General features: G+C 42.2%; 1 protein-coding gene across 1 annotated transcript in view; it reads left to right on the top strand.

Moving 5' to 3' along the window:
* Window positions 1–24,782, top strand: part of kcnq3 (potassium voltage-gated channel, KQT-like subfamily, member 3) — a 139,064-nt gene that overhangs the window by 98,160 nt on the left and 16,122 nt on the right. Inside the window, exons 2-9 of the mRNA XM_028593313.1 lie at window positions 12,739–12,829; window positions 13,029–13,155; window positions 14,549–14,721; window positions 16,114–16,287; window positions 20,158–20,268; window positions 21,234–21,329; window positions 21,979–22,073; window positions 22,687–22,713. Of these exons, the coding sequence (XP_028449114.1) occupies window positions 12,739–12,829; window positions 13,029–13,155; window positions 14,549–14,721; window positions 16,114–16,287; window positions 20,158–20,268; window positions 21,234–21,329; window positions 21,979–22,073; window positions 22,687–22,713 (894 nt within the window). The remainder of the gene's footprint in view (window positions 1–12,738; window positions 12,830–13,028; window positions 13,156–14,548; window positions 14,722–16,113; window positions 16,288–20,157; window positions 20,269–21,233; window positions 21,330–21,978; window positions 22,074–22,686; window positions 22,714–24,782) is intronic.

Below are 24,782 nucleotides of genomic sequence, written 5' to 3'. Positions count from 1 at the left end.
GGAGGAAAGAAGGGACAGAATGGACAAAAGAGCCAAAGAAAGGAGGAACAAAAGAAAAAAAGGAAAGTGCAAAATAAAGGGACAGAAATAAGGCCTGAAATGAAGAAGGAAAGAAGTGCTGAAGGGAAGAAGAAAGTACAGAAAGGGTGAAGGAAAGTAATGAGGACGGAAGGAAAGAAGTAAAAAAGATAGCGAGAAGTGTTGAACGATAGAAGGACATACTGTAAACACTAGGAGTGTGACGAGACCTTACTCCACGAGACGAGACACATCACGAGATTGGGTTCATGAGAACGAGACGAGATTTCTCGTCGAGGTGAAAAGTTGTCTCGTGAGGCGATGTGATGTCAGCGTGATGGAGCGTGGAATTACTGTTGAAGATCCCCCTGCCACTTTTAAATCATTTGTGTGGCAACATTTTGGTTTTCCTGCAGAAATAATAAACGGCGAAAGAGTGACAGACAAGACGAACGCAATATGTAAACATTGTAATAAAAAAATGCCGTATACCGCGGCTAACACGAGCACTATGCAAAAACACTTACAGCACCACCACAGCTCTCTACTAACTACTGCATTTTTTTCTTACAATGTTTACATATTGCGTTCGTCTTGTCTGTCACTCTTTCGCCGTTTATTATTTCCACAGGAAAACCAAAATGTTGCCACACAAATGATTTAAAAGTGGCAGGGGGATCTTCAATAGTAATTTCACGCTCCATCACGCTGACATCACATCGCCTCACGAGACAACTTTTCACCTCGACAAGAAATCTTGTCACGTTTTAATCTTGCGAGATTTCGTACAACGAGATCTCGTCACACCCCTAGTAAACACCAAAGGAAAGAGGGAAAAAGTGAGAAAGAAAAGGAGGGGGAAAAGCACCCAAGGAAAGAAGGAAAGAATACATAGGACAGAAACAACAAAAAGGTGGAAATTGTTGCTATAACCTGGCCCAAGACATATTTTCTTGTTTAACAAGCTTAATGTTTACTTATGCATTGTCCCTGTTTCAAAAGAAAGAATGAAAGCAAGGAAGACATTCAAATACAAGAGGAAGAGGAAAGAGAGATGTGCTGAAAGAAAAAGGAGAGAAGGACCGTGAAATGATCACAAACTGTTAACAGCGCATTACGTGGTGGTGGCACGGTTCGGTGAAAATTCGGAATACAATGCCAATGTAAAGTCAATGAGAAGATGTCAAACAAACACAGGACTTTTACCCAGGAGACCACGCGTCATGTCCCGTTTAAAAATAAAAGTTACCATTTTTTTAAAAAAAGTTACGGAACAAACTACGACCTACGTCACCTGCGTAAACTTCAGGAAGTTTAGTTACGTCTGATTTTGCCAAGATTTGATTTTTTGATATAGAAGTGTGATAGAAGTATATTAGGAATAAGTGCCCATACAATGTGATCTCACTTAATAGGAGATATAGAAGTATGATAGAAGTATATTAGGAATAAGTGACCATACAATGTGATCTCACTTAATAGGAGATAGAAGTAGGATAGAAGTATATTAGGAATAAGTGACCATACAATGTGATCTCACTTAATAGGAGATAGAAGTATGATAGAAGTATATTAGGAATAAGTGACCATACAATATGATCTCACTTAATAAAAGATATAGAAGTATGATAGAAGTAAGGCATTATCACAGGAAAGGCTTTAAGGTAAGACACAGGTGATGAGTGGCAGATGTGTGAGAGGGGAAGCAAACAGTTTTTGACTGACTGCAGTCGGACTTTGGAGATTCAAAGTTGTAAATGGTCAAATTGGCCACAACTTTTAATTCGTTGCTGCCAACTGGATTGGCAGCAGGGGTGGCAAGGCTTTCTTTTAGGGTGGCATATGCCACCCTATGCCACACCCCAGTAGATCCGCCCCTGCTTGTATGTTTAATGTAAAGGATTGCTGAAAGAAAGACTCGATCAAACATTGCTGTGGATGATGTAATGACCCTGTTGAAACCAAAACCAAGAACAGCATGAATTTTAATCTGCCGCTTAAACCAAACTGCTGAGTGACGTCCTTGTTCCCATCACAGAAACTCTCCCATAAATCTTTATAGAGCAGACCCAGAAGGAGAGATTAAAAGAGAGCCTCATTGATCTCTTCCAACCGCTGAGTCTGGTCCCATGAGTCAGCGGGGCTGCAGATGTCTTCTTGACAGGACTGCGAGAGTCGTTCTGATTGGCTCGTTCCGAGGATGGGAAGCTTTGTGCTTTGACAGTCACAGCGGCCGCTGAAACTCCAGCAGGTAGACGTTTCAGAGAGAAATCACTCTCGTCATCAGTTCCTGAGGAACCTCTTTGAGGTGGATTTGTAGCTGTGAACGCCAGCATTAACATAATTGGCTCTAATGAATCCGATTAGTTTGACTAATTACATTGTTTATGCTGTTCAAACATCAGTAAACACACAAAGAGCCTGTGTTTGCTGTCCAAAAACCTTGACAGGAGCAACACATTCACATTAACAGGTTCGTATGATATCCTACAAAGTAACAGCGACCACTGGCTGGTCACATGACAGCTATGTTTAGCAGTCTTTATGGTTAAAGTTAGAAAAGGTGACTTTTGACAGTGTTGATTTTGTGCTTAGCACAGATCCTGGAGGTAACCGGCTCCATCTAGCCTAGCTTAGCACAGATCCTGGAGGTAACCGGCTTCATCTAGCCTACCTTAGCACAGATCTTGGAGGTTACCGGCTCCATCTAGCCTACCTTAGCACAGATCCTGGAGGTAACCGGCTCCATCTAGCCTAGCTTAGCACAGATCCTGGAGGTAACCGGCTCCATCTAGCCTAGCTTAGCAAAGATCCTGGAGGTAACCGGCTCCATCTAGCCTAGCTTAGCACAGATCCTGGAGGTAACCGACTCCATCTAGCCTACTGCTCCCAATAAGTGACAAAATAACGCCAACATGTTCCTATTTCCATGTTGTGATTTGTATAGTCACAGCGTGTACAAATAACAAGGTCACATGACACACAGCCATCTTCTAACCGTATACATACTGGGAACTATATTCTCAGAAGGAGAAGCACTGCTACTTCTGCTACTTGGGCGGAGGGATTTGATCGCAGCACCTGAGAAGCCCCGTGGTGAGGAGCAGAGAGTAACAACGGTGCTTTTCATGTGTTGCGCTAATCCCACCGCCCAAGTAGCAGCGCTTTGCCTTCTGTGTATAATAGTTCCCAGTTTGTATACGGTTAGAAGATTAGAGAATCTGTGCCCATGTGACTTTCACCATGGAATTACAAGGTGAAAAAGACGTCTGTAAATCAGTGAATCATTTTTATTTTGGAGCGTCACAAACCCCTGTGAAATGACTTGTTTCATTATATGAAATTGATTCATTCGGTGGCCGGGTTGGCTCATTGGGTAAAGCAGGCGCACATAAACATAGAGGTTTATGCCTTGATGCAGAGGTCCAGGGTTCAAATCCGACCTGTGATAAGTTCCTGCATGTCTTCCCCCTCTTACTCCCCTTTCTCACCTAGCTGTCCTGTCCATTAAAGGCGGAAAAGCCCAAGAAATAATCTTAAAGTTAACCGAGAACAGGTGGCGGTGAGACGAGTACAGAGCACCGTGAGTCCTTTTAGAGGCCGTTGCAGTTAAATTTAGCCGACAACAAAGTGAACGTCCTGTGGCAACGACAGTTAAGTTTGGACACCAAAACAACTATAAAAAAAGAGAAGAGAGGCAATAGCACATTGTATAGCACATTTCAGCAACAGGGCAATTCAAAGTTCTTTACATAAAACATTAAAGAACAGTTAAAAACAATTAAAAAAATTAAAACATTGAAGAGCAGTTAAAAACATACTCATACTCTGCTTCTGACTGGCTAGTAGTCCTTACCTAGGTACTGTCAGGGCTTGCCCTTATACTCTGCTTCTGACTGGCTAGTAGTCCTTACCTAGGTACTGTCAGGGCACACCCTCATGCTCTGCTTCTGACTGGCTAGTAGTCCTTACCTAAGTACTGTCAGCGCATGCCCTCATACTCTGCTTCTGACTGGCTAGTAGTCCTTACCTAGCTACTGCACATGTTGACTCCCAACAAAGATGTTACAGCAGTGAGATGTCTCACTCTGTCGCTAAAACAGGGAGCTCAACACACAGGGTGAAAAGAGGAGCTGCAGCAATGTGCAGTACAACAAAAATATGATGTTTTTTTAAAACAATGTAAACCAATTATGAACCTGAAAATGAGCATAATATGAGCACATATTCAAAAGCTACAAAGTTATTCCACCTCCTTCTGCACTCCTAAAACTCTCCGTCACACCGTCAGTGAATCAGAAAAAGTGCAGCTGTCAAACTGTAGCCAACATCCCGGCCCGGTCAGCTTCACGTCAACATGTATTGCCGACTGGCTGCCATCAGGGTGTGAAGCTGCTGCTGAACTTCCTCTCAGAGATCCTCGGCTAAATAAAGGTCCCCGCCTCTCATCTCGTCCTTGTGACTGCAGTCGTTAGCGGCGTGCTGCTCACTGTCCTTTCCCACCACTGTTTGCATATCGCCGAGCAAATTAAATGTCAGAATTGCATCGTCTGCACTCTCTTTATTGAATCTCGTTGTTAGGAATCCTCAGGGGTGGAATCAGCTCGGGGGAGCCCGGCAGGGCCGAGCTGGATATAAAGGGGATTATAGGAGAGAGAGAGAGGCTGTACAGGTGGCCTGCTCTCATTATTACCGACACATCATGACCTTCAAAGTCCCAGTGTGTACATTTTTAGATGCTGTAAATCTGTATTGGCCGTTCACAAACTTGTCCTTTTTCATGAATATTTACCAAAACCATCAATTCCAAGTATTACTTTTGGCTTGAAATTTTACATTTGCATTCACATGAACTGGGGTGGACGCTCCATATTCATGCTCCATCTTGAAATACGTTAACTGGTAACAAAAAAGTGTGAAATAACTGAAAACATGTCTTATATTTTAGATTCTTCAAAGTAGCCACCCTTTGCTTTTTTAATAATAAGGGAAAAAATTCCACTAATTAACCCTGACAAAGCACACCTGTGAAGGTAAAACCATTTCAGGTGACTACCTCATGAAGCTCATTGAGAGAACACCAAGGGTTTGCAAAGTTATCAAAAAAAGCAAAGGGTGGCTACTTTGAAGAATCTAAAATATAAGACATGTTTTCAGTTATTTCACACTTTTTTGTAAAGTACATAATTCCATATGTGTTCATTCATAGTTTTGATGCCTTCAGTGAGAATCTACAATGTAGATAGTCATGAAAATAAAGAAACACATTGAATGAGAAGGTGTGTCCAAACTTTTGGCCTGTACTGTATATTGATGGAGTGTTTGCCTCATTTAATCAGTTATCAGAAAAATTAGCTCTGCCCTCCGCCAACTTCTTTCGCTATCTACAGATCAGGGACTTTGTGAGGAAGGGCTATGCCCTCTTTCCGAACAAACCACCCTCCACCATCTTAGATCATATTCTGTCCTTGAATCCTAATCAGAAAGGCTGTATTTCTCAGATATTCTCTTTAATAAATCATCTGGACATGCAACCTTTGGATAATTTGAGAACCAGGAGACAGGAAGTGTGTACCGTTCAAACCATCGGAGAATAGTGCAATGCCAGAGTTTTCCTGCATCGATGAATATATGGCGCACTCCAGAGAGGTTTTAGCCAGCCTCAAAGAACAAACCACCAGCACCAAAATGGTAACAATTGAGAATACAAATAGCAATTCAAATCCTCTCTTAGTAGGTTTAAGAGCAATTTACCAAACAACCGTTAAACAAGCCGAACATTAACTAGAATTTGAGAGTGAATCTCAGTTTTATCTCCAGAGTAAGGCTGTCTACCCGACCCTCCCGGTGATGTATTTAAATATTAATATTATTAACTAGTTTTATTAATAGGGGCTTTTTCAACTCAAGCATAATATACATTTTTGTCAGAAATAACAGGTAAATGCATAGATTTCTGTAAATGAGGGAACAGTCTTTGCCTTTACTGTACGCAAACCGATCATACTTACTAGTCATGAATAGTTGTAACTTGAATGAGTTGAGACTTGATTAGACTTGTCCTGAATGAGTTGAGACTTGATTAGACTTGTCCTGAATGAGTTGAGACTTGATTAGACTTGTCCTGAATGAGTTGAGACTTGATTAGACTTGTCCTGAATGAGTTGGACTTGATTAGACTTGTCCTGATTGAGTTGAACTTGATTAGACTTGTCCTGATTGAGTTGAACTTGATTAGACTTGTCCTGAATGAATTGAGAATTGATAAGACTTGTCCTGAATGAGTTCAGACTTGATTAGACTTGTCCTGAATGAGTTGGACTTGATTAGACTTGTCCTGAATGAGCTGAGACTTGATTAGACTTGTCTCGAATGAGTTGGACATGATTAGACTTTCCTTCACTTCTGAACACTTCGGTCCTTTCTTCTTCCCTTCAACATTTCTTATGCCATTTCCCCCATTTGTTATTATTTTTGGTATTATTTTTAACTGATACAGACATTGTTCCACCTGCTCCTCTCTGTGTGTCGGGGTCTGACGGGCATCGACATCGCTCCGTGTGCATTATTGAACAAACTATTTGAAGCGGAAAAGGAAGCCGCCTGTGTTGCAGATCAGTATCTGTTGGAATCGCATTGGGTTAACGTGGACCTCCCTCCGCTCGCTCCAGGATTATCTCTGCCCTCTGTCCTCTAACTTTAGGGGGATGGGAAGTGTGTTCACATGTGACGATCACAGACAGAACGGCCACGCTCAGGCCCCAGTCAAGCTGCTCTCAGCTATCTTCTGGTGAATTATGTAAAACTCTTTCCAGGCTGTAAAATATTCATGTTGTTATGGTTGTTCAGCACTTCACAAATGTCTCCGAGATGTCAACATTGCCTAATGGCAACACAACAGGCCATGAATGATTTAAAATCAGGCTAAAGCAGAGTGATCAATGCACCACTGTTTTATTGCTTTTTGGCAGGTATGTTCAAGGACGTGGGTAGGGCTTGGAAGGAGACGACTTGAAATTATTGTTTTCCCAGCATGCATTAGCTTCTGCAGAAGACAATATCAATACATGTTCAAGCAGCAATTATAACCTATATTTATGGAAGTAAGGTGAGGAAGTATGAGAGCGCCAAATGTCCTGGATGGTTCAAACAATAGACTGTATTAATATGGACCAGGGTTTCCCCTGATGGTGAGTTTCTTTTTTCGTGAGGGCCCGGCTCGGACCAGTCTAGGATGACCAGACGTCCCGAAAAATTCGTGACTATCCCGAAATCCAAGCAGGTGTCTCGAATCCCGAATCCTGCCCTAATTGTCCCGAAAATTAGAGCAAAGTCTCAAGAACAGACTCTGGAGTAGTTATAGTGTGATGGAACATTAGAAACTGTTCATGGTGGTTTTTAATGGAGTCGTCCTGCAGCCAGCAGCTCCCGTCATCACCTGAGTTCATGATTTTAATGATTTTCTTTATTTGTATTTTCGGGTTTACAAGACAGACAATTGAGTTTCCGAATAAAAATAATAACTAATTTTGGTGCGGAGTTTTGAAATTCATGTTAAGTGCAGGCAGCCACGATAAGGAGCGATTGGATTGGATGTTGCTGATGTTAAATCGCAGACATGACAGACAGTTGGTTGGAGTTTTGAAATTAATGTTACACACACAGGGCACACAGACACACACACACACGCACTGACACACACACACGCAAACACATACCACACAGGACACACAGGGGGCACACACACACAGGACACACACACTTGCGCACACACACATGCATGTACTGATACACAAACATACAAACACACACCACACAGGACACATGCACACAAACACATACGCACAGGAAAAGCGGCAAATCGCTGGAATGTGGAGTCGAGACACACGATGACTGTAGACCACGTTCTGTAGAGTGACTCCTAGAGTCTCCTAGAAAAATGAGCTTAATCAACAGCAAATACATTTCAAAGGAAACAAAGCGGACCAGAGTATGTTTTAACATAATGAAGAAATCCTATCGTATCTGACAAGTTAAAAACATGATGACACATAACACATCAATGAACTGTCCATTATTTTCTGCTTATTTCCATTCATTTGTCGTGTAAAATACGTCACTCTTTTATGTTTGTCAGAGAAGACATTAAATGTGCAGTACTGTCAAAATGCACCGATAGACCGGCCGGTGACCGGAACTGGCCGGTTTTCACGTGCTCGGCCATGACTGGCGAGCTGCAGGTCAGTCTGACATATGGCGATGTCATGCCGGTCAACGCTACAATTAACTGACGACATAAGTTCTACGAGTTACAGTTCTCAAGGACGCACGGACACATGTAGGGAACCTGGTGAATTAACCTGCAACATGTCAGCTGTTTGGACATTCTTCAGCGTGTGGTCAGAAGATAACAAGTTTGCAATATGCAACACCTGCAAGGAGACGGTAGGGCGTGGAGGGACCACACCAAAAACCAGAATCACATTTCTTTAGTTATTGGATGTGAAAAGAAGGAAATGGTTCTAACATTGCTCTTTAGATGTGTGTGGATGTCCCACACCAGGAGTCATTTATATAGTTCTATTATGTAGTGATCTGTTCAAGACATGTTCTATGTTCTGTGCAAAATGTTCTATTAAAGAAAAGATAGAAAATAGATATGTGTGTGTGCTGTAGTTAGAAAAAGTGAAATCGGAATTGGCTAAAATCGGTATCCGCTGGCCTAACTCAAAGAAAATCAGAAATCGGAATCGACCGAGAAAGTTGTAATCGGTGCATCTCTAGTCTCTAGTCTATTTACTCCCTTTACTTATATTAATTTTTTGTCTGTTTATCTTTGGAGTGTCTTGTATTTTTTCCCCTACACATTGCTGTTGCAACAGTGTGAATGTCCCTGTTGTGGGATTAATAAAAGATTTTGAATTAAAATGAAATTGAACTGTTCACCGTTCCATAACTATTCAACAGCCACCCAAGGGCTGAGCTGGAACAGTGTGTCGCTGTCCAACAAGCTGACAAAAAAAAAACTTCCACAGACGGTGGGGGGAATATTGGACACGCGGCACTGGATACATGTTAATGGGCGGGGTTGCTGTGCGCTTCTGCAGCTGGTTGAGTTTATTTTGTGCGTTTCCACTTCATATATCAGGGTGGGTAACTCCAGACTATCTGGGCTGTGCTCCAGTGTACACGGAAATTAAAATAGCCATTTGTATGTGTGCAGCCAATTAATTTCAGCTCTGAAAGGACTAAATATAAGATGTTGCAGGGTAAACAAAGGGGCTTTTGTAGCTCATTCATCTTTAGAACATTGGGGATTTAAATGTGTGAAACTGACTATTTGGGTTGATGGAGCATAGTAGGAGAGTACGTTATGGGAAAATAACCGTTCGTGCATGAAGTGAAGCGGTGATGTGTGTTGATAGCTGTCAACAAATCCCAGCTGACTCACACTGAAGCACATGAAGAACGTTCATATTTTGGTTTGTGCAGAGAAAAACAATAACCATTAAATATTCATCCTGTGCAGCGGTGCACCGTCGTCTCACAGTGAGAGGGTCCCGGGGTTCGAACCTGTTTGCTGCCTCTGGGCCCTTCACACACACACACACACACACACACACACACACACACACACACACACACACACACACACACACACACACATACACACACACACACGAACATAGTGCATCTCACTATCTTTCTGGAGACCCGTCATTGACATAATGCATTCCCTAGCCCCTTACCCTAACCTCAACCATCACAACTAAATGCCTAACCTTAACTCTTACCCTAACCTCAACCATCACAACTAAATGCCTAACCTTAACCCTTACCCTAACCTTAACCATCACAACTAAATGCCTAACCTTAACCATCACAACTAAATGCCTAACCTCAACCATCACAACTAAATGCCTAACCTTAACCCTTACCCTCACCTTAACCATCACAACTAAATGCCTAACCTTAACCCTTACCCTAACCTCAACCATCACAACTAAATGCCTAACCTTAACCCTTACCCTAACCTTAACCATCACAACTAAATGTCTAACCTTAACCCTTACCCTCACCTTAACCATCACAACTAAATGCCTAACCTTAACCCTTACCCAACATCCAACATTTTGGCCCCACAAAGCTGTCCGGACCCCACAAGTATACTGGACTCCTGGTTTTTGGACCCCACGAATATATTTAAACAAGAACACACACACATACACACATACACATACAAACACACACCACACAGGCTACAGACACACACACACACACACACACACACACACACACACACACACATACATACAAACACACACCACACAGGATACACACACACTGACACACACACAGGGCACACACGCACTGACACACACACAGGGCGCGCGCACACACACACAAACACACACACACAGAGAAAGAGACACACACACACACAGATACACACACAGAGACACTTTGTGCAGTTTGCATGTTCCTCTCGTGTCAGCGTGGCTTTCCTCCGGTGGGTTCTTGGCTTCCTTCCCCAGTCCAAAGAGTTCAGTGTGAATGTTCAGGCTGTTCTCATGAACCATTCATACGTATGGCTAGGAAAAGTCATGCTCTGTAATTCGTATGTATTCCACGTATGTATCGCCGTCAGCAGCTAGGGATTAGCAGACACTGTGTCCCCTAGCCTGGAAATCCAGAGTTCTCACGAGAGCACCGTTTGAAGTGTGCAGCTGCTGTTGTCTGAAAAACAACTCAGATGTGGCCTTCACTTGAAACTTGCCTCGCCAGCCTCGTGCTGCATTCAAAGTTATTGTAAAATACAAGTTATTGATATTCAATTTTTTTTAAATCATTTAATTTTGACCCTGTGGCCTTAGCAATGAACAAGCCGACTGTCATTTTGGGATCCTTTTTTAAATTTATTTTTTAAAAAAGCACCATTTTAAAAGTATTGTTTTAGCACCGGGCAAATGTTGTGCTTTTTCCTTTATTTTCTTCTCGGGGAGGGGGGTGATGTGTCACCTTTTTCAGCCCTTCTGAGTTTGCAGGTATGTGATTTGATAAGTAGGCGAGTGTGGACGTTACTCCGGTAATGTGCACACTCTGCATTTGGGCCCTAATATTGAATTTGCAAACCGTGACAAGTGAATGTATTAACAAACTTAGTTCATTTGGCTGAAGTCTGGATCCTGTGACCTGCCTGCTGTGGAGCACATTTTGCCCAGTGAGTCCATCACAGCCCCAGGCCTGGATAACTGCCCAGTGAAATCTGATAAATGGGTTATAGGATATATTTTAAGTTGACACTCCAAGTCCTCCACAGAGCCAAACACATCTCATAATAAATGAATGATTGATTCCCTACACTGTGTAGAAGGGCTCTGATTTCAAAACACTTCATAAACGGAGCAAAAACTATTCTCTGTTGGTTTCAAAGACCCAAATAGCTGTACGACAAAACGGCTGACACGGAGTGGTAATGTGCGATTTGTTCAGAAAGAGAATAAAGAAAAGAATGATGCAATGGCTCTTTCATGCAGAGAGGGAAGGCTTTACATCACATGTGTTAAAGTCAAGGCTCCCCGGGTGCTGAATCCTGGCTCCTTCGTAGATTTTGGATCCTGCCCGCAAATTTTGGCAAGTCTAGTTGTGCGTCAAACCCACAAAAGACGGGAAACAGTTTTGCTCGATTTGCTAAATTCTATGATGGCTATTCTATGAAAGGACATTTTTTTGGGGGGGCTTTAAGTTGACAACAATGCGACAAAAGTTGAATAAAAAACAACAAAAGTGTCCAAAACGCAACAATAAAAGATGGAAAAAGCAACAAAAATGTTGGAAAAAAGCTACAAAAAAAATGCAACAAATGCGACACGCAGTAAGACAGTCAAAGATATTTGACTTTTTCGATGAAATAAAAGCATCTAAACAAACTCAGCATGTCTGGCATTTACATGTATTACATGTCATTTAGCTGATGCTCTTATCCAAAGTGACTTACAATTGCTCTATATGCCACATGCCTTGCTCAGGGACACATTGGTTGATGTATTGCAATGGGAATTGAACCCAGGTCTCCCACACCAAAGGCATGGGTCACATCCACTGCGCCACCACCACAACGCCAATGGGTGTGATTCTTATTTTCCAGTGTCACCCATAGTGAAACGGAGTCTGTCTCCCCTGCTTTACAGTATACGTGTGACTGTTGTTGTTGTTGTTGTGCTGCAGCTGATTATAAAAGTGAACAGTAGAGATGTAGCTCCCTCTAGTGGCGACATGAAGACCCTGCCTTCAACTCACTGTGTTCATGTGTTCATCCCCCTGCTCAGTGGTGTAGTCTAATGTATTGTAGTGGGTATCCTGTACTGTATATATATATATATATATATATATATATAAAAGCGTCAAAGACTTAATTTCCTGTATTCTGATACACTTTTATGCACCAAGTTACGGTGGACATACCTTTATTTAGGGTTAGGGTTAGGTTAGGGGTTTATTTAGCCTATGTGAAGAAGAAAAGCACAGATGACAATTCAAAATATATCAAAATTATAATGTAAAGTATGTTGTTGCGTGTCATTGGGCATTTCTAAATGGGCATATGGAAATCCTGGAGCTTTCTTAGTGGGTATACTGCGTCTACCTGCGTATCACGTAGACTACACCCCTGGCCCTGCTGTATGTACTGACCTGTTGTCGTTCTTTCTGCCTCTGCAGGTTTTTAATCGTTCTGGGATGTTTGATTCTGGCCATTCTGACGACGTTCAGGGAACACGAGAAGGTGTCTGCACACTGGCTGGTCATACTGGTGAGAGGACGGGATTCCCTTCGCTTCTGTGTGGCTTTTTTTTGTCGTGGACTTGTACAGGACTTATGTTACATTTCAAATGCTGGTATACAGTAGAACAGAGCAGAGGTAAAATAAAAAAAACTTTCTACACTGTGATTTTTGACGTAACCGAATGGCGACTGTTTTTTCCCTTTTGGGGGTTTTCCCCCCCGTACAGGAAACCTTCGCCATCTTCATATTCGGAGCAGAGTTTGCACTGAGGGTCTGGGCAGCGGGATGCTGCTGTCGCTACAAAGGATGGAGGGGGAGGCTCAAGTTCGCTCGCAAACCGCTCTGTATTCTGGGTAAGGAGCTGGAATCATGAAAAATAAGAGATAGGGGCATTATTAACTAGGGCTGCAGCCAGTGGTGGAATGTAACTAAGTACAGTGGTGCTCAGCATAAGTTTATGAACCCATGCAAAAGTTGACTAAAAAGAGGAATAAAAATCCATCTTTTTGAAATTGATCTTAATTCCTTAATTAAAACAATTAGGAAAAATCCAACCTTTAAGGACACCAATTTTCTTTGTGAATGAATAATGTATGGTAAATAAATAAATGTTCTTCCATAAAATACAGGGGGCATAAGTCAGTCCACCCCTATGTTAAATTCCCATAGAGGCAGGCAGATGTTTATTTTTAAAGGCCAGTTATTTCATGGATCCAGGATACTATGCATCCTGATAAAGTTCTCTTGGCTTTTGGAATTAAAATTGCCCCCCCACAACATCAAATACCCTTCACCATACCCCCACATCATCACATACCCTTCACCATACCCCCCACATAATCACATACCCTTCACCATACCTAGAGGTTGGCATGGTTTTATTTCAGTTAGCCTAATAGCTGGTTTGATTTGCAGTGAGAGATGATTTTATGGAAAGTACCCCATGCCAGTCTCTAGGTATGGTGAAGGGTATGTGATGATGTGGGGGGTATGGTGAAGGGTATGTGATGATGTGGGGGGGCTATTTTAATCCCAAAGGCCAAGGAAACTTTATCAGGATGCATAGTATCCTGGTTCCATGTAATAACTGGCCTTTAAAAATAAACATCTGCCTGCCTCTATGGGAATTTAACATAGGGGTGGACTGTCTTATGCCCCCTGTAATTTAAGGAAGAACATTTATTTATTTACCATACATTATTCATTCACAAAGAAAATTATTGTCATTAAAAGTTGGATTTGTCCTCATTTTTTTAATTAAGGCATTAAGATCAATTTACAAAATGTTTTTTTTTAATCCTCTTTTTAGTCAACTTTAGCATGGGTGTGTAAACTTATGCAAGCTACTGTACATTTACTGCAGTACTATTCTTAAGTCCAAATGTTGTGGTTCTTGTACTTTACACAAGTCTTTTCTTTTCGGGCCACTTTCTACTTCTCCTCCGCTACATTTCAGATATTCTGTTATAAAAAAAAAGAAAGGACAAAAAGTGACGTTACGACACTATGAAGCACTAGATGAAAATATCCATTAACCTGCTTCTGATGTGTTCCAACTAAATCTCATTAACAGCATTTTAACAGCGTATTTTAGGTTCAATCAGCCCTTATATGGAGCTAATTCCACAGCTCTAAAAAAACAACAACCATTCATCGTTCCACAAAGAAGCCTTAATAACTTTGTCGGGTCAGACTCATTATCGGTTTGATAAAAGGCCTCACAGAGAGAATCCTCTTCTGTCTCAGACATCTTTGTGCTGATTGCCTCGGTGCCGGTGGTGGCGGTGCGTAACCAGGGCAACGTGTTGGCCACGTCCCTGCGCAGCCTGCGCTTCCTGCAGATCCTGCGGATGCTGCGCATGGACCGGAGGGGGGGGACCTGGAAACTGCTGGGGTCGGCCATCTACGCTCACAGTAAGGTAGGAACAGACACAGCGACTCTGTGTGATACCAATAGCCATGTTTTCCATCTAATTGTCAAATTGTATCCCTCCTGTTGTCCTCGGGTCAAATATGACCCATTTTCAAAAAGGTTTCTTTATCAGAAATTTGGGTTTTCTTTCAGACAACCTGTCAAAAGTAAAAATAAATGATTAGTTCACTTTTTTCATTGAATTTGGGTGTTTTATTTAATTTTATAGCATGTGAAAAAGAAATTGATAAAAGAACGTTGAAAAACAACAACAAAAAGGGAAAAAAAAAAAGCGCAGAAAAAGAATCGACAAAAATATCGGGAAAAGTGACAAAAAAAATAAACATCAGGGGAAACGTTGCAAAACTGTCTAAAAACAAACGGCCAAAAATACTGACAAAAAAATCTATTTTTATTTTGGACCCAGAAAAATAAAAAGTTTAAGGTCAACAGATAGACAACACAAACGTTAAGCTAAAATGTCGCAAAAAAGAAAATGTGAATTAGAAGCGTTTCCATCAAGTAGTTCAGAGCAAATAAACTATGTACTTTCGTCACAAGTTGACGGGGGGAAAAACGTGCTCTGGTTTATTGGCATTTCTTTAAACCAGTCACGATCGTCATGGGCGGTGCTAAGCAACAGATGCAATAGACCTTTTTCACGGCAGACAAGTTGACATGTCACAGTAGGAAAAGCACAGGTGTGTTCAAAACCATTACTGATGGCTGCATTCCACTTAGGAGAGGTCCTGGTATTAAACCATTACTGATGGCTGCATTCCACTTAGGAGAGGTCCTGGTATTAAACCATTACTGATGGCTGCATTCCACTTAGGAGAGGTCCTGGTATTAAACCATTACTGATGGCTGCATTCCACTTAGGAGAGGTCCTGGTATTGTGCATGCTGACTCACTGAAATAGCTTACTGGGACACTTGATGGAACTGAGCCATCGTTAAGGTTATCAATTTCAGCTGGGCTTTTCCTACTATGACAAGTCAACATGTCTGCTGAGAGAAAGGTCCATTAACGGCACCGCTGCAAAATAGCCTCAGGAAGGAACTTGTTTTGGTGGATCGTGTGTACGTTCAAAAGTAGTTTTAGTCGTGCAACAGAAAACTCAGATTGGACAGATAGTCTAGCTAGCCGTCTGGATTTACCCTGCAGAGATCTGAGGAGCAGTTAACCATAGTCCTCATGAATCCACCGGAAGTTAGAACGCCAACACAAAGGAAGAGGAAGGAGACAGACATCTGGCCAAAAAACAGTGACAACCGGCAGAATTTCCGGCATCACCTGAACAATCCCAGAAAATGAAATGTTGTGGATATAGACTATAAAACCTGTAAACATCTGTGTGAAGACAGTATGTTGTGTAATCATGCGTGTGTTTGTGCAGGAGCTGATCACAGCCTGGTACATCGGCTTCCTGTCTCTGATCCTGGCGTCTTTCCTGGTCTACCTGGTGGAGAAGGACGACGTCTCCATGGACGTGTCCAACCACGACAACCCCACCGCTCAGCCCAAACCGCAGGACTTCGACACCTACGCCGACGCACTGTGGTGGGGGCTGGTACGTAGATTACATCACGTTTCTGTATAACGCTACCTTTTAATCCAGTTTTCAGAAGGACACAGGCAAAAAAAAAACCATTATTTTCATAATAAATCCTTCTTTTTCTCTGTAAATATAGCTTAAAGTCTTCCCTGAGGACAAAATTCCTTTTAGATTCTAGATTATAAAGACAGTAGCATTCATGTTTACATGCGGACGCCATCTTGGAAAACAGTCATAACCAGTCGAACGACGAATACATTTGGTTTTAACTGTTTTGGTATTGACTCATTTTAACAAATTCCTTAATCAACTGAAATTCGATTTAAAGCCCCAGTGTGTAACTTGCTTAGTTGTTAATTATCAAAATCTGTGTTGCCTGTTCACCAACTTGTCCTTCTTCATGAATATTTACCACCACCATCAATTCCAAGTATTCCTTTTGGCTTGACATTTTACAATTGCGTTCTCATGAACTGGGTCAGACGCTCCATGTTCATGCTCCATCTTGAAATACGGTAGCCAGTAAGGGACATACAGGACATACTGCTCCACCTTTCGTGACAGCGTTTTTGCTGTCACATGATAAACTCACAGCTGCTGCTAATGCTGCTAATGGGTATCGTAGCTTCCCGGCCCCGGCAGGTTTGAAGAACGAAACATGAACGCCCAGAAAAAGAAAAAGGAGATTGAAAAGAGCAATAGACCAGCGTCATCAGAAAAAGGACTGAATGCTACCGTAGCTGTAATACGTACTTTGAACTGCGTGGCGTGAGATCTCAATGCTAGATGGGAGAAATTCCTACACATTGGACTTTTAAGAAAGAACTGATGAAGTCTCATATGGTAAATATATTGACTGTACTATGAAGTGGTGTCCCCTTCCGTGTGATACCTTCAAAGACTTGCATCCTGGCTGCAGCTGGGTGGACAGATTGCACTCAGCCAAATTATCAACCCATAACATTTTGGCTGGGATCCAAAAGTGGGATAACTGCCAAAAAAATTATTATCAGTTTTCCACTAGTAATATTCTGCGTTTGTGTCGTCGGGAAGCTCTTATGCAAAGACTGTGGCTGAACAATGTGATATTTTGTTGGAGAATCCAATCTGAAAGACAAAGAAACAAAAGCTGATAGTGAGACGGTAGCTTGTTGGTGTTGCCAGAGCTTCATGCTCTAATGAATGCATCCAGTCATGGAGGTACTCTGCAGTTTTTCCAGCCTCATTAAGGAGACCGCCCTTCAACCGGGAGGCCACAGTTCAATTTCTATGACAGCAAGCATCTGCCCAGCTGAACTGTCCTTGAGCAAGACACTCAATCATCCACAGCTGCATGTTCCGGATGATGTTGTGACCCCGTGAACCACTGCACTGCCTCTTAGTGGATCAACACAGAGTTCACAGAGCGGAGCAGGGCTCACAGCCGAGTTTCTCAACAGAACTACTGTACATTTCTGCAGAGAAGGACACTGAGACTCTTACAACGCCATTAATCTGTGTTACGGCTGTTACAAATGTCTCCTGTCGCACTTCATAGTCGAGAAATCCCTCAAGACCTTGTCAACTCAGACCAGGCCCCCAGAAAGTGCTGCAGGCTTTGGCCAAACGCCAACGAATACTCAGAAATGAAGTCAGAAATGTTAGTTTAAGTGCGATATTGTTCCTCAATATATTGGAAGAGCAACATAACTTTATGGGCCCTATTTTAACGATCTGAAACCCAAGTATCAAACGCAAGTATCTTTGTGGGCGGATCTCGGGTACTGTTGCTATTATACCGGTGGGATAAATGACTCTTGCGCCCGACGCAAATCTAAAATGGGTTGGTCTGAAGTAGCTACATTACTCATAGGTGTGGTTTGGGCATAACGTGCAATAAACCAATCAGAGTGTTATCTCACATTCCCTTTAAAGGCAGGCGCACTTGTTTCATGGCGGATTGCTATTATAATGGCAGATTTGCTAGGCGCATGTTCTTAATACATCCATGGGCGCACGCCAGGAGCAGTTCACAGCCGAGGAGACCGACGTTTGCTATTGAGTTTTCTTTTTGACAAAATGTAAATAAAGAAATGTCACAAAAACATACTTTCCGATGTTTTGGGCTCACTCTCACTGAATCACGAGGTTATGAATGCATGCAAGGGCGTAAATCCCAGTCAGGTGGAGAGTCTCAGGTAAGTGTGTTGAGCTTAGTTCATATTGTTGGAGGTGTGTGACTGTCAGGGTCAGCAGATGAGCTTTACCAGTGGCTCACTAATTTACATTATGATCAGCTAATTTAACAAGTGTACAAAAGCATTGTATTTCTTTTATACGGGGACACTTTTTTTTTAAATAAGTTATTATGTTTTAAGGTATTTTTGTGGCTTGATTATAAACAACTTAAAAATAAATACATGGTTTTAAAGAAGAATATTTTGGTCAATTTAGTCAGCTTTTTATTAAATCAAGAGAAACACTAAAAAGAAGGATAATGGTACAGTCTCCATGCTACACTAATGATAGTATTAAGACTTTCCTCTGTGAACACGTCCTTTACGAGTATAATTGAGACTGTATTATTTGTGTCCCCTTCATAAATTGCTATTCAGAAATTTTATGTTTATTGTCCCCCCCTACAGTTAGATCAGATTTACGCCCATGAATGCATGGTGATATTTTTGCAATGTACTCTAACATTACACCGGGATTACCTCACTATAGACGATGCAGCTCTTCTGTCTCTCCTCTCCCGTGCTGCTGCTGCTGCTGCTGCTGGGGCATTTGGGTCAAGTGGCATCGGCACTTGCAGTTCAACATCACGTCTCCTTAAGTCCTCTAATATTTCCTCATTATTATCATCAACACATCCATGACTCATGGAAATGTTGTGTAAAACAAGGACATATTTTTCTTTGTAATTATGTATGGTTTGCAAAAATGGGAACTGCTGCATCCGTGTAGATGAGAGAAGCAAAGTGTATGCGCGGTGTGCACACTCTACATTACGGCCAAGCATGCACCCCTAAAATAGCTTCTGAATAACGCGCCACTGACTTTAGACTAGCGCCACTGACTTTAGACCAGGTTTTTCCTATGTATCAACTAGTAAAAAGTCCTGTTAGCTGTTAGAACCAGCACTTTTTGGGAAACTTCCGCCATTATACAAAATGTCTGACGTTCAAAGACAAACACTCTGTTTTACCTGTCGACACGACAACACCCTGGAAGGAGTTTTACAAAAGCTTTGTTTTCAGTAACCTAAAACCTGGCTCCCAGGAAGCAATTTGACATAGCGATCAAACAGTACAATTGCAACTTGTGTGTCCGTCACATGATGCCCTCTGGCCCAAAAAGACTTTTCCCCACAGACTTACATGGCGAAAGACATGTCTCTAAATCAGTGGAGACATCTTCTTGTGTGTCACAACCTCCACGAAATGACTTTTGTCGCTATCAAAATTTGAAGAGCTGCACAAATAAATCATTTAAATCCCCATTCAAGTTAGCAGGGCGGTAAACAGGAAGTAGCCTGCTTTACCGGCCGCACAGTTTGGAAGAAGTGCCGAGCATTCGGATGCCCGGATAGCACAGTTGGTAGAGCGGGCGCTCATGTATAGAGGTTTACTCGTCGATGCAGCGGGCCTGACCTGCGGCCCTTTGCTTCATGTTATTCTCTCTCTCTCTCTCTCTCTCTCTCTCTCTCTCTCTCTCTCTCTCTCTCTCTCCTCCCCTTTCATGTCTTCAGCTGTCCTGTCAAAATAAAGGCTAAAAATGCCCAAATGCACTTGGCTTCATGCACCAGTGAGCAAAGCTGTATCCAGTTCTTGTTATACATCCATGACTCAGACATTTGAAAGTAACTTTGAAAAGGTTAAATCTTCTTTTGTCTGTCTTTTGCAGATCACGCTGACCACCATCGGTTACGGGGACAAAACCCCAAAGACCTGGGCTGGGAGACTGTTAGCCGGCACTTTTGCTCTGATTGGAGTGTCCTTCTTCGCTTTGCCTGCAGTGGGTACACTCTCCTGTACTGTATATATTAATTGCAGCAGTACTGAATTCTGAATACATTTAACTCACACCGCTGATGATGGTTAACTGCAGCAATGTATCCTCACACAACGGTTCGTATGATATTGTGTGTTATCCTACGAATATCTAGCAACACGAGTGATCAGTGCGTCTCTATAAGCCCCTGCAGTGGAGAACTTGTTCAGGCAACAAAACTACTTGGTTAGGTTTAGGAAAAGATTGTGGTTTGGGTTCAAATAACTATGTATATTACGTAACTTACGTAAGTTATGTTAAGACCACTGCAGCAGGTGCAGCCATGATCCGGGTGGCACCACAAACCAAGGAAATGTCTATGTAAGCCAACACACCTGCACCAATTTTCTATTATTTGACTACTGCTTATGTCTGTACAGAACCAATCCAATGTGTTCTTGGAGCATCAAATGACGTCCATAAAATAACAGCTAGTATTGTCTTTTGACCTTTACAGCGGAGAACTGACCCCCCCCTTTTAGACGCTTGTGTCAACGGCATCCAAAATGTTAAGACAAAATTTAAATGAACTGTGTAGGATAACCAGCTGAACTTCTTACCCCATAGGAGCCCAAACATAACCTGAGATCCCCTGGTAGGTCACTCTTGGTCACTCCCTGGTCAAAACTGAAAACTATAGGGGATCGGGTTGTGGTGCGACCTACTGGAGGGGATCAGGGAAGCCAACACATTGTCTACTTTTAAGTCTCATCTAAAAACTCACCACTTGCTTTTTATTGATTTTATTGCTGTTTGTTCATTTTCTGTCATTTCTGTTGTTGTATTTGTTGTTGCCTTTAACTGAATGTAAAGCACTTTGTACCTTGTTGAAAAGCGCTTTATAAATAAAGGTATTATTATTATTATTATCTCTGGTGGTATTACATGCACAGTACACAGTGCTTTGACTGTGTGTTTTGTGGCTGCAGGGGATTCTGGGCTCAGGCTTGGCTCTCAAGGTCCAGGAGCAGCACAGACAGAAGCACTTTGAGAAGCGCAGACATCCTGCCGCCGGGCTCATCCAGGTGAGACACAACGTCATCACCAACCTTCTCACTTCTTTCATGATCCAGGGTGCAGCTGTTTATGTAGATCCGACTGAATTCTACAATTTAACCCCTCGAGAACGGACCCTTGTTGGAAATCGTTGTTAACATGATACTGTTTAATTCGATCTAAAATAAAAACCATAACAGCCAAAGCGTTCATTCTTTCTGCATTAGAAAGCGGAGGCTTATGTCTTTCACATCACATCACGTTACAGGACCTACGGCCTACGCTTTTAAACTCTGCTCATAGAAATGAGCATATCTCATAAACTATAAGAAATATTTTGTTTATGTTTCTACATTAAGAAATCTTTTGGATCGATATGTTATGTGTGTTCATTTACATATATACATACATCTGATGGAAACACATCACATTTTTGTATTTCTTTTATTTACGACACAATTTCAATACTTTTATTAATTATTACAGTTTATTGACTTAAGATAACCTTTTAGCTTAGCTTGTACTAATTTTAGGAATTAAACGCATTTGAAGATACTCCAAGAAATGACAGCCTGGCGGACCATTTCTGTTGCAATGTTCAAAGGGTAAAAAAAGCAAACTGTCCATTCAACTGTTTTAATTGTAAGACTATTTGCTGTTTTGTCTTCTTATCTCAAGTCTGCCTGGCGATATTATTCCACCAATCCAATCAGGGAAGACCTTATAGCCACGTGGAGATTTTATGAAACTATCATCTCTCTTCCCTGTTTCAGGTAAGTAACACCAAACTAAACATTAAATTGACATGGCATGTGCATCTTTCATAGTCCTCCATCAGGGTTCCCACGGTCATGGAAAACCTGGAAACTTCATGGAATTTCCAAATCTAGAAAATCGAAAAGCAGGGAATAGCAATCCGCGCCAATCAGTCCCCAAACGTCCCAGTTAGAGAGGGGGTCAGCCCTATGTTCCCACAGCCCAATGGTCTCACAGCCCAATGTTCCCACAGCCCTATGTTCCCACAGCCCTATGTTCCCACAGCCCTATGTTCCCACAGCCCAATGGTCCCTCAGCCCAATGTTCCCACAGCCCAATGGTCCCTCAGCCCAATGGTCCCACAGCCCAATGTTCCCACAGCCCAATGGTCCCACAGCCCAATGTTCCCACAGCCCTATGCTCCCAAAGCCCTATGGTCCCACAACCCTATGCTCCCACAAGATTCATTTAAAGGTCTCATTTAAAGCGGGACAACTTCCCGCACATTGAGCATACGCATTGAAACATTCAAATGTGTCTTCTGACTTATAGAGACTGTTGAAAGATTGTTAAGCCCAACTCTGTGTTCAGTTGATAACTTTGGCACTTTGTTTTTCTCTCCATCCGTAGGAAGGAGCACTTGGAGGCCATGGCAAGGTAGGTCACTGATGTTTGATCTCCAGTGGGGGGTACTGTAAATCCCACAGAGCTGCTGCCCAGAGTCTTTCTGATGGCGCTTTAATGAGCCGGGAAAGACTAATGAAGGTGTCCCCCCCTCGTCTGCTTTGAAAATAGCTTCATATATTAATTCACAAGTCGAATAAAACTCTGCGCTAATGCGGTAAATATATGATTGGTGATATAAAACCCCGGCTCGTGCCTGCTGTTTAATAGCGCTGCCTTCCACATCAGCTACTTTGACGAGATTTAGGCGGAGATACTGTTTTTTTTTTTAGAAACCTATTAGTGGGTCCATTAGTTATGTTTCAATTATGAATGACAGTTTTGATCGGGTAATTAAGGCCCGAGATGGGTTCTTTGTGTTTGATTTTCTCCATCGTGCGGTGGGATATTAAGTCTCTGCAGCAAAACATGTCCTGAAAAATGTCACTCATTTGTGGAGGAAAGGTATTTAGTCTTTATTAGCTGCTGAAAGGTCATAAGTGCATTGCAGTAATCAATACACAGTTATTTCTGGTGACCACAGACATCAGTGTTACTATATACAGGATTACCGCGGAGTCTTTAAAAGTAAATGGCCTAGTCTATTGGAAGATGCTAGATCGGATCCGCTAGACGCTAGCATCTACCATAGTCTATATCCTCGATGTTCCACTTCCGGGATTGCTCCGGTGCCGCCAGAAATTACGCCGGATGTCCCTCATTTACCTTACAGGCTGATTTTCAGATGTAACCATCTGAATCATGCTTTAAAGTGCCCATATTATGAAAAATAATCACTTTTTCTGGGATTTGGGGTGTTATTTTGTGTCTCTGGTGCTTCCACAAACTTTGAAAAAAAAACAACATCCATGGTGTCCTGCCTTCAGTCTCCTGGTGAGCTGTTCAAAATCTGCACGGCTTTCTACGTCACTAGCCGAAACGAGGGGCCTAGGGGGCTAACCGTGAGCATGCTAGCTCGTTCTCAATGGCAAAACACTGCTACAATACACACTAGTTCACCCTAATCTACAAAATAAATTGTATAGAACTACTTCCATGTCCCTGTTCTGCAGGTATTCCACGCAAAGTGTGAAGTGCGCCCTCGTTTAGAAGAAGTCTCCCGGCTAATCCTGCCTTGTACGGGCCGAAGTTGGAGAAACAGCTAGCTAGCTCATGTTGTCCTTACCTAGCTACTGAGCATGTAGTCTTACCTAGCTACTGAGCATGTAGTCTTACCTAGCTACTGAGCATGTAGTCCTTACCTAGCTACTGAGCATGTAGTCTTACCTAGCTACTGAGCATGTAGTCCTTACCTAGCTACTGAGCATGTAGTCCTTACCTAGCGACTGAGCATGTAGTCCTTACCTAGCTACTGAGCATGTAGTCTTACCTAGCTACTGAGCATGTAGTCTTACCTAGCTACTGAGCATGTAGTCTTACCTAGCTACTGAGCATGTAGTCCTTACCTAGCTACTGAGCATGTAGTCTTACCTAGCTACTGAGCATGTAGTCTTACCTAGCTACTGAGCATGTAGTCTTACCTAGCTACTGAGCATGTAGTCCTTACCTAGCTACTGAGCATGTAGTCTTACCTAGCTACTGAGCATGTAGTCCTTACCTAGCTACTGAGCATGTAGTCCTTACCTAGCTACTAAGCATGTAGTCCTTACCTAGCTACTGAGCATGTAGTCCTTACCTAGCTACTAAGCATGTAGTCCTTACCTAGCTACTGAGCATGTAGTCCTTACCTAGCTACTAAGCATGTAGTCCTTACTTAGCTACTGAGCATGTGCGACTCCCAACAAAGATGTTACAGCAGTGAGATGTCTCACTCTGTAGCTAAAACAGAGAGCTCAACACACAGGGGGAAAAGAGGAGCTGCAGCAATGTGCAGTACAACAAAAATATGGTGTTTTTTGAAAATTAAACCACGTAAACCTGATCTGATACAACCTCTAAATACAATTATGAAACCTGAAAATGAGAATAATATGAGCACTTTAAACTCCCGAAACTCAGAACCAACAGATATAAACAATCTTTTGTATCTGCAGCCATTCTAC

This window comes from Perca flavescens, chromosome 12, assembly GCF_004354835.1.
Source record: "Perca flavescens isolate YP-PL-M2 chromosome 12, PFLA_1.0, whole genome shotgun sequence".
Taxonomy (NCBI): domain Eukaryota; kingdom Metazoa; phylum Chordata; class Actinopteri; order Perciformes; family Percidae; genus Perca; species Perca flavescens.
This window is presented reverse-complemented; position numbering and strand designations above follow the sequence as displayed.